Source organism: Cyanistes caeruleus, chromosome 10 (assembly GCF_971803275.1).
Source record: "Cyanistes caeruleus chromosome 10, bCyaCae1.hap1.1, whole genome shotgun sequence".
Classification (NCBI taxonomy): domain Eukaryota; kingdom Metazoa; phylum Chordata; class Aves; order Passeriformes; family Paridae; genus Cyanistes; species Cyanistes caeruleus.
The window spans coordinates 20,593,997-20,610,547 of record NC_141710.1 but is presented as its reverse complement, the minus strand read 5'-3'; the positions used below and the strand labels follow the sequence as shown (position 1 = coordinate 20,610,547).

The window sequence follows — 16,551 nt, the reverse complement described above, 5'->3', positions numbered from 1 at the left end:
AGACCTAGGAACTTGAATAGACACCTGGGAGTTGACTCTGCCTTGTACTGTGTATGTGAGCAGAGGTAAGTTAGGGGCTGAATTAGCTCTTGTCTAGGAAAGAGTGTGGTTCAAAATTGTGGTGATACTGGTATGTGAGAGCTCTTTACATCCTGGTTTGAAGGTTTTTACAAAATCCTCTGATATGCTCATGTTTTCTTGGTGCTAGCAAAGAGTTCTAGGCTGTGGCCAAAAGGCTGGGAAAAATGCTCTCCACAGTTCTGCTGTGGAGGGAAGAAGATGAATGGAAGGATCTTCTGGAAGGGTGGTTTTTTTTTTCTTGTCATCACCTTGTTTAGTTCGTAAGCTGCTTTGAGAATAACCAAGTGGAGGGAGAAGACACGTGTGCCTGACAGGGAGCCTGTTTGTGCTTGTTTCATTGAGGAAATTGTTCCGGAACAGCTGCTCATCCATGTGAAAATGCAAACCCTTGGGTCCCAGCCAAGGTCAGCAAGCCCTGGGTCATTTGTTTTAGCAAAGCAGACCAATTTGCCCTTTAATTATCTCTCCTTTTCGTTCCGTCACACCTCTTGCTCCATAGATTTACTTCCTGAGAAGCGTTGCATGTGAAAGATGTGATACCAGTTTTGTTGTGGATCAGGGAGATGCAGAATATTTTTCCATGGGTTAATTTTAACTGTTAAACTTCATAAAATTTAATGCATTTACCTCCCTGAATTTAATTCTTCCTTAACTAGTTCAGTAAGTTCTTGTTATTAAAATGTACAAGATTCTTAACTTTGAAACTCAAATTGCAAAATCACTAGATTTCATGTTGTTTCTCTGCTAGTGAGAGTATGGTGGTGTGAAATGGTAAATTGGTATGTGTTTGCTGGAAACAGGCTGAGAAATTCCTGAACTTCAGGAAATTTCCAGTAACTGCTCTCAGAATGGGAACTTAATAACAAAACCTGGTAGTTTGGTAGTTGCAAAACAGTCACTAGAAACTGTGTAAAACATGCCCATGTGCTGGAGCTGGATGTGAAAAATATTATACAGGGGACATAATAAAGAAAAGCAACACTCTCTAAGCATTCATGAAAATGGTGTGCTAAAATGACTTTTTGCCCTGTGGAAGGAAGGAAATAGGGAAGAAGTTGCTGTAGCTTGAGGAACTGAAATGCCAGATTCTGACTTCTATAATTTACAGCAAGAAAATTGATTAAAATGATCTTTAATGCATGCATTAAAGGTCACTAGGGAACAGGAAAAAAAGTGCATACTTATTCCAAAACTGGTTTTGTACAAGAATTTTGAAAGTGTCATGGGTTTCAACCCAGGCTATAATTAGCCTTGAAAATCTTGGGACAGAAGTTTCTCAAGTACATTGTGACATTATTCCAGAAGGAATAAAAATGACCAGAAGAACTGTCAATCTCTGCTTGACAGGAGCATCCTCTGGCTGGGCAAGTGGGAGACAAGAGGTGGAAGGGAGCCCTGTTTTGATGTGCAGTAAAATCACCCAATAAAACATGGCACAAGAAGGAAAAGAATGATTGTCATTTTTGCTAGATTGAGCATGCAGGTGTTTTTTTAAAAAGGCAGTAGATTTACAAAACCTTATTGGCTATCTGAAATGGTTAAAATATTCAGCTTTAATGTCATCAGAAGGGTGACAGGGTAGGACAAGGGAGCAGGTGATTGGGAAGAGGAGGAAAGGCTGAGACTGGGGTGTCAAGGTGTTAATTAGTTCTGCCACTATGTGAGACTGAGTTGCTTCTTTTACTTATTCAAAGTTTTATTCTGTTAAATATTAATGTGTTAGAAATAGGAAAACTGTGCTCTGCCAGCAGGGGACAAGTGGGGTCTGTCTCCTGCCTGGTGAGGTGGACATTGGTGCCTCCAGCCTGGTGGTTCCAGCTTTTCTTTCAGAGGAGGGGGAATAATTTCCTTGCACCTGCATTTTGGACAGGGCAGCCCTCCAGGAGCCAGAGATGTGTTGTGTTCCCGGGAAAGGAGCTCGGGGTGGAATTTGGCCACTGGCTTTATCAGCAGAGGTGGCCAAGTGCTGCTGGCTCAGTTTCATTAGGAACTCAGCAGCCAATCTGCATTTTCTTAACAGGTTTGAAAAGTGCTCCAGCGAGCTCACTTCAGTGTGCAGCATCTCTGATAGAATGGACAGACGTTTTCTCATTTAGGGTAAACTTTGTATTGAGCCACAAGCTTCTTTAAACTTGCAAAGCTGTGATTCCTGAGAGTATACAGTACTTAGCTCCATCTTGGGAATACAAGCAGCTGAGGAACATCCTCCTCTAATGTTCTGCTTTTTTAGAAATAATAAAAAAATACTATAAAAATCCCCCAAACAAACAACCCCCAAACCAACCAACCAAAACTCAAGCTAAACAAAAGGTAGAGTTTTGTTTCAGTGTTAACCATATTGGTTGGACAACAATAAGAATCTTTAATAATTGCTGGGACTCATTGAGCTGTGGAGGCGGGGGTCTTTATTTTATTACCACTTGAAGTTGTTTTGATACTGTTGATGAGAGGAATGCAATAATGTGTGCTAAAGTCATTTGGCTAACCCTGAAATCAAAGCAGTGGAAACAGAATCTAGCTGCAAATCACCAGGCTGTCAGTCTTTCAAAACCTGTTATCCAAATGACTTTAACAGTTTGTGGGTCATATGCAAGGTTAAGACTCATCTTGCACGGTGCACGTTTTGATGATAAAACACAATATTACTTCTTTTCTTTTTTATTGGAGTGGAAGTGTTATAGTCAACAGTATCAGTGTGGGAGTTTGATTTCTTCCTGCAAGTAGATCACTACTCCATATGAGCAGTTGGCACAAGGTTTGGAAGGGCAGATATGAAGCATGCTGAGAAAAACGCTGCTTGTTTGTTGTGTATGTCTGCTCTCTGTGTAGAAACTCCAAAACTGTTCCATTTTTGAGTTTATTTCCGAGTCAGAGTAGCTATTTTTTAGAACAACTGGCCAATACAATTACAAGAAGTTTTGTTGAAGGGCTGAAAGAGTTTATGCATAATGCTTCATTCTACTGAGCAACATTTATGTGCAATATTTAAATTATTGTCTATTTAAATGGTGAACTCGGGATTTTTTAGTTTATATCTACAGTTTTTCTTGCAGTTGTTTGAGTTGGAGAAATCATTGACAAGGAATGTGCCACATAACTGTTAACTATTCATTTTACAGATTTTCAAGCATGTTCTGTCCTGAAAAACTGAACAGCTCTTGATAATCCAGTGTGGATTAAATCCTGAGAAAAGCATCATTACACGTTCACAATATCAGCCTTTACCTTTTATGTACTGCCCAGCTTACTGTGGAGCAAAACTTGGCAGTGTGTACAGACCAAAGTGGATTCAGAGAGAAATAAAAAACTCAAAAGAAGTTTGTGGAGATTTTTTTTTGATTGGAAAGGCACTTTTTTTTCAAACAATATTTCTGTTCTGAAGCAATTGTCACTTCATATTTTTGATGGATTTAAATAAAGCCATTTACATGGCAGCTCCTTCCCAATAATCACTTACTGTTCAGCCTGAAGTTTTTCCATTGACACTAAAATTGTTGGCTGTCTGGGGAGACAAATATTGTTATGAGGGCCATAGGGTAAGAGAGAAATCCATATGAACTGAATAATAAGTATTAGCTTTTTTTTTTTCCTGACTGGGCTTGTACTGTAGGTAAAATTCCCCTTATAGTTAAGTGTAGGAAAGTATGAAGTCCAGCAAAACCAGATCCAAAATATTTAAGCTTCAGAGTTCCCATTTGCCTTATACACTTGATGATGGTTTGCTGTATTTCAAATCTAGATGTGAGTAGTAAAAGCTGCAGGGGCTGGTTAGACTGTAAATAACTGGATAGAGAAAACAAACCGAGATAAGAGGAGGTAAAAATAACTCAGATGGATTCCTGTGTGTAACTTGGATTTTGGGAGGTGGGAAGTTCTGCTGATTATACCAGAAGCAGCAGGAGTATAAAAATGCAGATGGCTAGGGAATGACTGCTAATTTAATGTGGACTGGTTTTGCTGATATCAGATAGCAGACTGTGACTCAGTTTGTTGTTGGAGATTTCATTAGATTAGTTTAAGTTTTAGGAGCAGTCACTCCCACAGGCCATTGCATCCCATCTGTGCCTGAAGTGCTTTGTATGTTTTAGTGTTCAGCTTCCTTCCCTAGAATGTGATATGGTTTGGAGATGTGGGATGGCTTCTCCATCAGAGAAGGTGATGGTGTTATCTTTTGTGTTGTCAGTCAAAGCTGAAATTCAGTTTGCAGTGACAAGAGCAGATTCCTGCTGAGCACCTCTCAAGAGCTTGACCATGGGGGCAAATGGGCTAATTAACAGTTCAGTGTTAGATTTTAATATGTAAGAAGGAAGGAATGAAATTAATTTATCTTTTCCAAGTAGCAAACTCTGATTGCAAACATCTGTCTGATGTTTGGGGGGTTTGTTTTACTGGCTGCTCCATGTGATGTTCCCAAAGTTAATGGGTGAATCAATGAGCAGTTGAGAGAACTATTTCCATTTTATCTAGACACTTTCTTTTAGCTGTGAGGCTCCATTTCCAGAAGCACAGTGGTTATGGCACTTGCTTTGTTGTACTTGTACTCAGTGCCTCAAAATGGAACTTGCATGTTCAGAGCTGGATTTCAGAGTGGAAACCATAAGCTTCTTGCTTGTATAACCACATTCCAAGGTTAGTCTGAATAGCTGAGATAATGAATTTGGTCTTTGTGCATTCTTAAATAGATAGATAGTTTTTCACATATGTGACTTTTTTTTTTTTTGCTACAATTGGACGCTTTCCTTGGAAGCTGCCTAATTCCAGGCTGCACAGTTTCTGCTTTGTTCCCTGCTCCTATGCCTTCGACAAGAATAACTTAACCAGAGTTCAGTATAGGAATTGTGGGCTGCTAAAGGACATATTGTGTTACTGCTTAATGCTGTATAAGTTGATCAGTGGGTAATATAAAGTCTGTGTTCTAGCTGTTTTATGATGAAAATATTATTTCAGCAGAATATATGGTAAAGTCATTGAACAACGATCTTATTCTCAGAATGATGGCACAAGGCATTTTCCATATACCAGAAATTAGTGGAGCTGCTCATTTTGTTATTGCAGGCTTCAAAAATAAAGCTATTTTTAACCTTTTCTAAGCAATTATGCTATTTTTTTAAAAAACTGATATCTTATTACTCTCTTTTTATTAGGACCAGCAGAGGTTCCCATGATGTCACCTAATGGATCCATTCCCCCTATTCATGTGCCTCCTGGTTATATCTCACAGGTATGCCTCTTGAGGAATTAAAATTTCTATTATTAAAATAATAAAAATTTTAAAATGTGAAAGCAAAAGCATTGATCCAGATAGAGAAATCTACTTGGTTGAAGTTTAATTTAGGGGTTTTAATGAAAATGGTAATGCACATTTTCATGCTTGTGCTCTGTACTGATAGTATGGCCACATTTGCACAAGTGAGCAGGGATGTGCACCTTCACATCCTGGTATTTGTAATAGATTTGGGGTTTGAGCACCAGCAAAAGCTCTGCACACAGACTGAGCCTATAAATGCAACTTGCATTGTTTGTGATCAGGGGAGAAGTCCTTGATGCTGGGTAATTCCTCAAGTCCTTGTGTGGCAGTCTGAAGGGGTAGGAGACCATGGAAGTGAGAGAAGGAGCCACTGTAGCTGTGAAATATGCTATTGATCCTCAGTATCTTTCCAGCAGAAATTCTACAGCATACCAAGAGCTGAGGGTTTTGGTGTGTTTTCAAGAATAAATGTGGTTTAACTATCTATTTATGGAAAAAATGGAAAAGGTTCACAAAGCTGTTAGGTTTTGGAACTCTTGAACAGCTACTGCTCTTCTGTGTAAATAACCCCAGATTACCAGTGTGTTCCTTCCATCTTCTGCAAAGCTTAGACTCTTTCTGAGGTAAGGAACAAACCAAACCAAAAGATTGATATAAGGCATAACAGCTGTGAACAATACAATAAATCAAGTAATTTTACCATTTTCATTGAGACCTGGACCGAAAGCTTCCTTAAAAGTACACAAAGTATTTCAGATATCCTTATGAATATCATAAGAACTTTTGATAGATACAGCTTGGCGTCTTGTTAAGCAGAAAATAGATGATGTCCTGGAGTCTCTTCTCCTCCCCAGGAAACATGTGAGCTTGTGTAATTCTGAAAAATTGTGGATGGCGTCATACTTAAATCCCACAAAATACTGCAATCACTCTGTGGTATTTTGACTTCTGAACAGAGAGAAAACATGCTTCAAGTAAGAAGAAATTTGTTAGCCAGCCTAGGAGAGAGGGTAGGATGTCAGGGTGGTCCTTCTGCTCCTCAGTCTTCCCAAGGGGACTGGTTGGAGTTTTGAGACAGCTTTTGCTGCTTAATGCTCCTCATGGGCTCACCTAATTTAATAAACTGGCCCATATCATGCAAAGGTTTATCTGAAGATTTATTCTTCCACTGAAATAACTTTAACACCTTTTTAATATTAAAATGATGTTTATACCTCTCTACCTCTGTGCTGAGATAAATGGTTTGGTATAACTGGAATCCTTTCCTAACCAGAGGGATGAAAGTCTTCCAGCTGTATCTCTGAGCCCAGTTCTTCTGTAAAGCTTTTTGTGGGGCACCGTAATAATTCCACTAAAGAAGCCTTTAAGTAGTTTCTTAACCAGAAAAAATCCAACCAAAAACCCTTCTCTGAAGCAGTTTTTCCAAAGAGCTGGAAATATGTTGTAAAGTTTTAGGGGGAAACTCTGTGTTCGGCACTTTTCTGCAGCGGAATGTCTGTTCTGTTCTGTGGTGAGTGAGCCTCTTGTCTTTCAGACTGCTTCATATTAAATAGTAGTTGAAAGTCTGTAGTAATGAAATTAGCTCTTTGTTATAATAAATGTCTCTGCCTTATTTGCTCTTGCTTTTGTCTGTTGCTTCATAGTTAAACCCAGTCTTTTATGATAAACAATTAGAACACAACTTAAATTTAACATGGCAAGGGAAAGGCCATAAAGCAAATTAATGCACTCTGGGATATGAATCAAAATAGACTTGATTTTTGGTTTGATTTCTCCCCAAAGTGTAAATCTAGGAGTCAGGCAGAAAGCAATACCCCTGCAGAGAAGCAACAGTGCCTATTATAAAAGGGCATGAAATCTTATTTCCATTTTGTTATGCCAAGCCTGTGTTAGCCCTGAATATTACATGAGTTATTGAATGGTTGCAACCCGGGATTAACGTGGTGCTTCATCACCTCTTCGGAACAATTGGCAGGAGGATGGGAGCCCTGCAAGGTCAGCCCCACTGGAAGCAGCACAAACACAGACTCAGTTTCTACACTTCAAGGACCATGTTAATAATTGTGACTAGAAGCTGGGTTTGTTGATGTGAAGGAGATGTTCCCAATGATGAGGCTTAGCCAGGGCAGGAAATGATCCAGGAAAATAGCAGAAAACAAATACACACCACCAGTTCAAATCTTTGATGCTATGGTTTTGCTCTCAAAAATCCAGCTCTTTGAAGAGCCAATATTTTGCATTATCTTTTCAGCAGACAAACCTCTGTGCACCTCTGGCAGATATGAGCTATCAGATCAGGGTTCATGTCCCTGCAATTCTTAGTGGGCTAAGGGTTGGTTAAATATAGACAAGAGAAGTTCCTTACTGTGCTCTTGGTGGACAATATCTCTCCTGTAAAAGTTGGTTGTGGAAGGTGACGTGGCAGAGAAATCTGCATTAAATGTGTGTGATGTCAGCTTCTTTATCTGCAACTTTTAAGTGAGATTAAGGATTTGAAGGCTAAGGTATTAAATTTGGGGACACCCTCATGAGTTGTGCTTCCTGCTTTTCAGTGTATGTCTGGTAGGAGAGGAGGAAGGCTTGAAGTATTCTGATCAGGAGAGCTAGAAAAATGAAAATATCAAAAAGCAGGATCATTAACTTGTTTGTTTAGTGCTACTGGCTTAGGACTGCTCTCTCTGAAATAAATCTGGAGCAATTCAACTTGAATTTGAGAAGTTACTTGCCTCTAAGTTGGACATAAAAATTTGGCATGAAACTCCACTTTTGATTTTATTTACAGGTTTGTTAATATGAGCTCTCTGCCACAGATATTTTAAGACTAAAGGACAAATTTACTGGTTGGACCATGAGGTGCACATGTGTTGAAAAACCTTCTTTGGCCATTGATCGTCTATGGGCTGAAATGTTCAATTTGTGCCGTGGTCCTGCAGTTCAATATTCCTACACCAAGCACATGGCATTTGACAGAACTAAAGCATAACTTCTGGAAAGAGCAATGTCTTTAAATGACATTTAAAATGGTAGAAAATTTATCCCATCTTTGAAAATCAGGATTTTTGTCCTGGGTACGTTCTCTCCCCTAAGAGAGGTGTTCCTCTCCAAAAGCATGTTTGGCTAGCATCAGGTTTTGCTGAAAATCTCCTTTTTGTGTGGCTTTCTGCTCACAGAGCTGGTCTAGGTGTTCTGTAGACTGCAGTCAATTGAGGCATCCTTTAAGAAGGGTGATCCTCATTAAAGCTTTGAACACAAGGAAGGTTGTGCAGATCTCATATGGAGCAAGCCATGAAGTGATGATCCTTTTGAGTTCATGGGCCCTAGTCCTGAAGAACTGTACCATTGTAGATTTAAAGTACCCCAACATGCTTGCCAGCATTCTAGATATTTATCTGTCTATTTTCCACACTGAAGGCATAGATTTAATTTTGTGTTTGATTTAATACTGATGGATTCTAAAGATAGTGATGCAAACTTGCCGTGACTGGCGTGAACTCGGATTGGCATCTTTAAGAAATTAAATGAATAAATAAAATGTTGACATCCAAGTGCCTTGTGGATGAGCTCATTCTGTACTGCTTTTGGGTACAGATGAATGAAGTTTCAAATTAGTTTATGAAATTCACAAAGTACTGGTTGTGGTCCACCCAGTGGCTGAGCTCCAGATGTCTTTGCTGAATCTAGCACATTAAATTTAGGCGAAATAAGGGTTGTTTGGGGTTTTTTTTTGAAAGTTAATGGAAATTACTTGCATATTGCTATATAAACTCATAAAGGCATGTTACAGAATGAAGGTGGTTATTTTTTTAACTGGGACTCAAAAAATACAGGTACAACTTACCTGTGCACAATTGCTGTGCCTTTTTCCTTAGAGTATAATACTAAATTTCAGTGGAGAAAAATGAGACAACATGGAGCAGTGTGATGTACTTTGAATATGTGAATTATCTCTAGTTACTACAGTGATATCTGCACTGGAAAACAAATAACATTTAAAATGGCATTCCCAAAATGTGGCAACCAATGGGGGAGGCAGTTTTATTGTCTATGAGTAATGTTAACCCAGACTGCCCTGAAAGATCATCACCTACCTCACATAGCAATTAAGCTCCCTAAAATATGGGAAAAAACCCACACAGAACTATGCTATAATAGTATTGTTATTGAGGTGGCATGCCACTTACACCAGCAAGCACAAAAAATACCAGCAAAAGACAATTTATCTACTAACTGTTTGAAAGAAATCCCACAAAATAATGAAAGTTTATCTCTAGGTGCCAAATGACAAGAGATATTTGTTTTCTTGCAATATAAAGTGCTAAAATTAGTAATAGTAATTACTTTTAATATTCCAGTTGCATCTAGAGACCTCAACAAGGATTAGTATTTTGTTGATTCTTGGCAATGAAGTGGAGACAGTTTAGCAGTGTTTCCAGATGAACTTAGGATCTTTGTGACAAATGGTTTTAAGCAGATGCAAAGAATTGCAGATTTCTTCTTAAAATAGCAAAGTTGAACCTCTCTGCTAAGTTATGTTTTCTATTCATGAATGGATCAATTCTGATTTTATCTATCTTTGATGAACTGAGTGTTGTCTCCCAGAATGGCACTACTACAATCTACTCACTGCAGGTTTTACAGATCAAGGGATATCTCCAGTCTTTGTAGCTACCTAATGCATAAAACACATTAATCAGATTACCAACTTTGATTTGTTAAGGACAGAATAGTGTATTTAAAGATTGAATGTACTGCTTCAGAAATGTACACTTATATCAATAATTCCTAGTTTAGAGAGAAAATGCCCTGTAGGATTGGGAAATAAAGTGGGTTTTGCAAGGTCCCCTGTGTTTTTGTGTTCATTTGTAATGTATGCACACAGAATAACAATAATGCTGTCTGCATTCATGGCCTGGGAGGAAACAAATAAAAGATATTAGTGTCTTGGCTTTTCAACTAAAGTAATTTGGAAGGCTGGCTCATTCTTCGAGTTGGACTAGTTGGTGGTTGTAGATTCCTCCCAACTGAAATTTGCTGTTCTATCCCCTCATATTTGGCTTCTGTCAGTCCTGTTGATATTTTATAGCTTCATCTAGCAGGGTAATTTCATCAGAAAGGTCTTTGACAGGACTCTGAGCTTTCCTTCCTGCTTTATAGATGATAGTTCAGGAAGCTGAATCCTAATAATTTTAAATATGGTTTACATTATGTGCTGCTCAGTGTACAAGCTTTCTGTCTAAATCTGTTCCTTAATATAGTCATCTTTCACCAGAGAGCACAAAAGGCACATGTAGCTGGTCTAGATGCAGAGATAAGAGCTTGGAGGTGGCTTGGAGGCTTGGACTAGTTAAAGCCACGATGAAAACCTCTCACATCAGGATGTAGGAACTTGCTCTCTCAATTAAGTTACAGCATAATCCGAGTCTGGGAGTTAAATTCAACATTTCTGTGCACAGTCCTAGATAAGTAGTTCTGTTTTCCAAATGTGTGCTAATCAGAAAAGGATTTCCCTCTTTTCCAGGTTTCAGAGTGCAGGTTTGAGACCTGGCAGCAGGATAAGAGATGCTGTGGAGCAGAATTGGGAAGCCTGAAAATGCAGCAATTGAAAGGATGTGATAGTCTAAATCTCTGAGATTCAGCTGTCTTTTGAGGACTCTGTAAAGTCTTTGAAATTTAAAGCTGGCAGCTGACAAATTGCTAGTGGAAGTCATAAATTTTGAGGGTAGAATCAAGTATGTTAAGCCAAACAATTACTGTAATGGTTACTCAGCAAGCAACGCATTTTTAATGTGAAATGTTACAAGTGAATGAATAAACTTTCTATAGAAAATTGTCTTCTGTAGAGGCCAGCCAAGCCACAGAAATTGTGTGTCGGTGGTCACATCCCGTAGCTAACAGGCGTAAATGTGCATAACCTGAGGGCACACGTGGCCTGGGGCAGGAATTGGGTCAGCAGCTGCTCCTGGATGAGTTTTCTCCTGTTGTGATACCTTGCTCAGCTGATGCCTGAGGCAGGAGCTGTTTGCTGGAGCAGTTCTGCTCAGGGCTGTGGGCACTGCCCCTGGGCAGGGCTGGTCCTGTGTGGCACAAACAGCCACTGTGCCATTCCTCTGCTCCAGGATACACTTTTTTTGGGTTTTTTTTTTTTTGTGGTTTAAGGTAAAGACACTGGGATGTGATGAGAGCCACTGGAGTGTGGGCAATCCACAGCAGAGTCTCTTCTGCTGGTGCTGCTGGGGGGTGGACAGCTCCAGCTGATGGTGTGGTGATCAGCTGAGAGTGGCAGCATCTTGCAGCAGGTGCCTTTGGTGCAGGGTCACTTATCTCATACAACATTCTCGTCACAGATGCTGCTCCATCTGTGTGCCATCAGTCAGTTCAGAGAAAATGGGGTTTTTAACAACCTGTTTGTTGTATGAAATTAAAGTAGGCTTCCTTCATGCTTTTCTGCCTCATGCATACCAGCATACAGAGTCAAAGGGATAGTAATTGTTCTTACATTGGTTGTATTTTTTTAGTTTAAGAAATGGCAGAAATTTTTTGAATGAGCTTCAAGAAAAGCTTGGTTCCTAAGTCTGGATTGAAATTTGGCTGGTTGACTGTTCTCCAGAAATACAACTCTGGAAAAATTATAGCCTGAAAACCATTTTTCAGCCTAAGCACATTTCCACCTTCCTACATCTGTTTTTACATGCTTTGACTATGGCGTTAGGGGCCAAGTTATGCATATCCCAGAGCTGATTTGTGTGGATGTATAGACCAGCTCTGTAACAGAAACAAACCCTCTGCCCTATGATTTGTCCTGAGCTACAAACCTACCTGCTACAAACAGAGCAGCTCCTTTGCAAATGTAGGCCAGCACAGCAGGTTCCTGCAGAGTACATGTCTGTGTTCATCCTCTGCATAAGAGAAGTGCCAGCTGCTTTCCAAAGTGTTACTAACTCTGTTCTCAGGGCGCTGTCAAAATCCGTGGTAGAAATTTTATGGGCAGAATATAAGGTCAGTCCCTATGAGTACGTTTATTTTGGTGCTTTGTGTTTCTTTTTCAATTGTTTTCCTCCCTAAATGCAGGTTATTTATTCTGTCCCTTAACCCACATAGTTATCACTAGCAGCAGTACAGCTCCCAGTGATTAGTGTGGATATCTGAGTCTCCAGGAAAAGCCACATCACCACCGTGGTTATTTCTGCTGATATTAATTTTAGAATTGTGTTTATTCATGAAGCTAAACCCGAGGCCCAGCTGTTTCCCAGTGGGAGGACAAGCTGTAAACAATGCTGTTTTAGAGGTGTGCCTGTTTCTGATGGTGCCTGACGTGCTCCTTTCCCTGCAGGTGATAGAAGACAGCACGGGCGTGCGGAGGGTGGTGGTGACGCCGCAGTCTCCGGAGTGTTTCCCTCCCAGCTACCCCTCGGCCATCTCGCCAACCCATCACCTCCCCCCCTACCTGGCACACCATCCCCATTTCATCCACAACTCCCACACAGCGTTTTACCCTCCTGTCACTGGACCTGGGGACATGCCACCACAGTTCTTCCCACAGCATCATCTTCCCCCAACAATATATGGAGAGCAAGGTGAGCTGGGAGGAAGGGGCTGGAAATGGCCTTTCACACCTGTGTTCAGCAAGGTTTAAGGGCTGGGGGAACCAAGAGTAGGAATGGAGAACTTAGAGAGTGCCTTTCTTACATGGATGGAGCCTCCTTTAATAACCTGACATGGGGGGGCTGTAGCTACCCAGAGTATCCATTTTTATTTTGCCAACAAAGAAAAGACTATTTTGGGCATGGTATATTCAAGATTCACACTCAAAGTGAAGCACAAGGAGGAGGATTGAATTATAGAAAAAATCAGGAAATACTATAATTCCTTCAAGCTGACCTGCCTTAGGTTAAGAAAGAGTCATCCTTGGAGGGAGAAGCAGGGATTGTATTTAATGAAGTGTATCTGAAGAGTGTAAATGATATTTATGATAATGGTTAAACTTTTTTTTAGGTAGTTTTAATTTCCAAAGCTTCTACTTTGTGTTGCACTTCTCTCCTTAGGCAGCACAGCTGACACGATTGTAAAGTCTATTTATAGTGGGAAATTAAATTGCATGTAATCTAGGGTTGGCAGCTTGAAACCAGCACATCTCAGCTTGTTCTGTCCAGTCAGCCCCTGAGGAAGAAAATGCTAAATTGCTCTGAACTTCTGAAGGCTTTTTCCAAAAGATCAGTTCTGTCTGGATTTTTGCTTGAAATCTGTGTCCCTGAAACATAAGTACTGAAAAGGAGGGGAAAAACATCATCCAAATAGCAGTATTTTACACACTTATCCAAAGTAAAATTCTGTTACCAAAGGAGCACAGTTAATACAAAATAATTGCAAAAAAGGGTTTTCTTTTAAAAATCTCCAGGAACAGCTGGAGTAATTTCATTTGGATATGTCCAGGAATTTGGTTTTCTGGGGAAAAATAACCCCAAACAAACCTCGGTGATTTGTTATTCCGAGTTAACGCGGGTGAACTGTTCCATTTCAGAAATCATACCACTATATGGGATGTCCAGCTACATCACCAGGGAAGATCAGTACAGCAAACCACAGCACAAAAAACTCAAAGACAGGCAGATTGACCGCCAGAACCGCCTGAACAGCCCTCCTTCCTCCATCTACAAGAGCCATATAGGCAGCTGCACCACGGTGTACAATGGTTATGCCAAGAGCCACAACGGGGCCAGCAGCGGCGGCGGGGGAGCCCCGGCCCTGAAGAAACCGGAGCGCAGAGCAAGGAGCAGCCCAAAGTCAAATGAACAAGACCCACATGGTAAAACAAGGGTTTTATTTATTTTTAATTCCTTTTTATTGCACCTTTCCGGCTTGTGACCTCCTCTGTATGGATCCAGTGGCTGTGCCAAGAAACACTCCCACCCACGCGTTAATACGGTGTGAACTTAAATATGAATGCTGGGCTTGCTGGGCTGTATTTGTTTTGTAAGGTGAACCCTGTGCCTCCCCATCTTTCGTGACTGCTCCCTTGGTCGATGCAGCATCGTTCTCTTTCTATCTGTTGGAAGCAGAAATGCATTTTATGGGCGAGGTCTTGATTTTATTTTGCTTTTCGGAGAGGCATCTTGGCACGTCACAAAAATCTTCATGGACAATTAAGCTATAACTAAAGTCTGACTGCTAGGAACCACTATTTTGCATATCCTAGCTTAACCTGGTAAAATTATTAGAAAGTTTAGAGGTGATGACTGAAAAACCAGGAGTTTTTTTTATGTGAAAGTTCAGTGAAAGTAAGATTAGTTGAAAATGAAACTGAGAAGAAATTTCTTAGTGTTAGGCAGTGGAAATAGTGGTCAAATACATCTGGCTACTTTTGAAATAATTTTCTTGAGCATTTTCAGAGACGTGTCATTTAAAAATTTCAAACTTTAGATGAGCAATCCAATGCTTTACAGTAAACAAGTCTCCTTTATCATAAGCCATTCTGCACACAGCCAGTTCTACCTAAATTGAGTTTAGTAACTTGTTTTAATCCCTTGTACCTACCTGCCTTTCTCCTCTCTGCTTGTCTCTTTGCTGACTGCTACAGCAGCAGCTTCCTGAACAAACTTTGATGTAGTAACCAAAGTAGTATGTCCAAGATATTCATAATGTAGCACACACTGAAATATCTTGAGTAAATTTATGTGTAAAACATAGGTTTTCCATTACCTATCTATAGAGTGTGTATTTATATGGCTCTGTACTTTTACATGTGAGACATAACTGAAAGAAATAGTTATGAAAATTAGCTGTGTCAATAGCCAAAGAAGGGGGAAAAAGTGCTGCTGGCATAGTAAGGAATGAGGATTTGCAGATGTGCTTCAGGGTCTTTAGAATTAGCAAGGAGCTGTATTTGGGAATGCTGTAATCCAAGAAAATGAATCACTGCATTAGACTTCGTAGCTATTTCTTGCCAATCAGCTTATGCAAATTTTAGTATTCTTATTTATGTTTAAGTGTTTATTTGAGGTGGAATACGTGAGGTGTTTGAGGCACGTGTGTGAAAGATCTGCTTTAGAGTATTGCCTTGCAGTATCAGTTCAGTGGGTATTGAGTCAGTCCAGCAGATCACTTCTGAAATAATCTAGAAATCATTTTAAAGCATCTTGTCTTAGAGTTTCCTGCAGCCCTTGTGTTTGTCTAATTCGTTGCCTTGGCCTGGTCTGCTGTGCTGCATCTAAAGAGCATGAGCGCTTTTAAAATGCCAAGAAAATCAGTGGAGTCAAGGCTCTAGCACATCCAATCTTGTCACCCAGAGTGCCTTCAGACTGGGAACAGCAAGGGATGGAGCCCTCCCCCAGCTGTGGAAAAGTCCCTAATAGAAGGCTGTGCAAATAAGCATCCCTTGTCCCACACTCCTGCCTTTTAAAATTAGGTTCTGTATCTGCACCCAGAAGTGGCAGCCCTGGAGTTGCATCAACTGCTCTGCCCCACGTCCATGGCCAAAACAGGAACAGGAGAATATTTTTCATAGTAAAAATAATAAAAAAAAATATACTGTGGACTCAAATGTGAGGTTTTTGACATCAGTGTATTGTTATAGTCATACATGTAAACTTCCATGTAAACTTCTGCAGAAAGGTCACAGAGGTTTCTTAAAGGCTCTCATCAAGCAACTCCCTAAAATAAGTTCCCACTTGATATTTACAAGCTTCTAATCGTATCTGTCATTTTATACTTACCTTCTTTGTTTCTTCTTTAATTATTTGGGGATTTATTGATGAGTACCTGACTAACCTGGCCATAGAGGTAATTAGGGTGAGAGTTAACAGCAGTCTGAGCACAGTTGCTAATTTGATTTATGCTGATGACAGGTTTTGGAATAGCCAGAAAAAATTCATTTGTCAGAAACAACAAGTAGCAAAGGGGTCTAAACTTACAGATTTTGTGGATGTGTGTTCAAGCCTGCTGATAGTTAAAAACTTTATGGTGCTGTGTGGCTGCTTCCAAAATTGCAGAATAGCCTGGAAAACCTATTTTTAGATACATAAATATATAAGAATGTGTATATATATATGTATAAAACTTGTGGAGAAGTCTTTATTTAGAAAACCACTTAACCAAAAAAACTCTTCAGGAGGGAAATAGGAATGTATGAATTTGCAGTAAAACTTGGAGTAAGGTGAAGGAGAGCTGGAGCTGAGGGCTTTGTGTGAATTTTAAAACTGGATACATGGTATGGTCGATAGCCTATC

The 16,551-nt window shown here is 39.9% G+C and overlaps 1 protein-coding gene across 2 annotated transcripts in view; it reads left to right on the top strand.

Annotated features, from left to right (window-relative positions):
- The window catches only part of FNDC3B (fibronectin type III domain containing 3B), a 181,880-nt gene that overhangs the window by 87,205 nt on the left and 78,124 nt on the right, over positions 1–16,551 (top strand). For both annotated transcript variants that reach the window (XM_086843403.1, XM_086843404.1), the window contains exons 4-6: positions 5,226–5,302; positions 12,660–12,903; positions 13,848–14,132. In XM_086843403.1, coding sequence (XP_086699529.1) covers positions 5,226–5,302; positions 12,660–12,903; positions 13,848–14,132 — 606 coding nt within the window. The remainder of the gene's footprint in view (positions 1–5,225; positions 5,303–12,659; positions 12,904–13,847; positions 14,133–16,551) is intronic.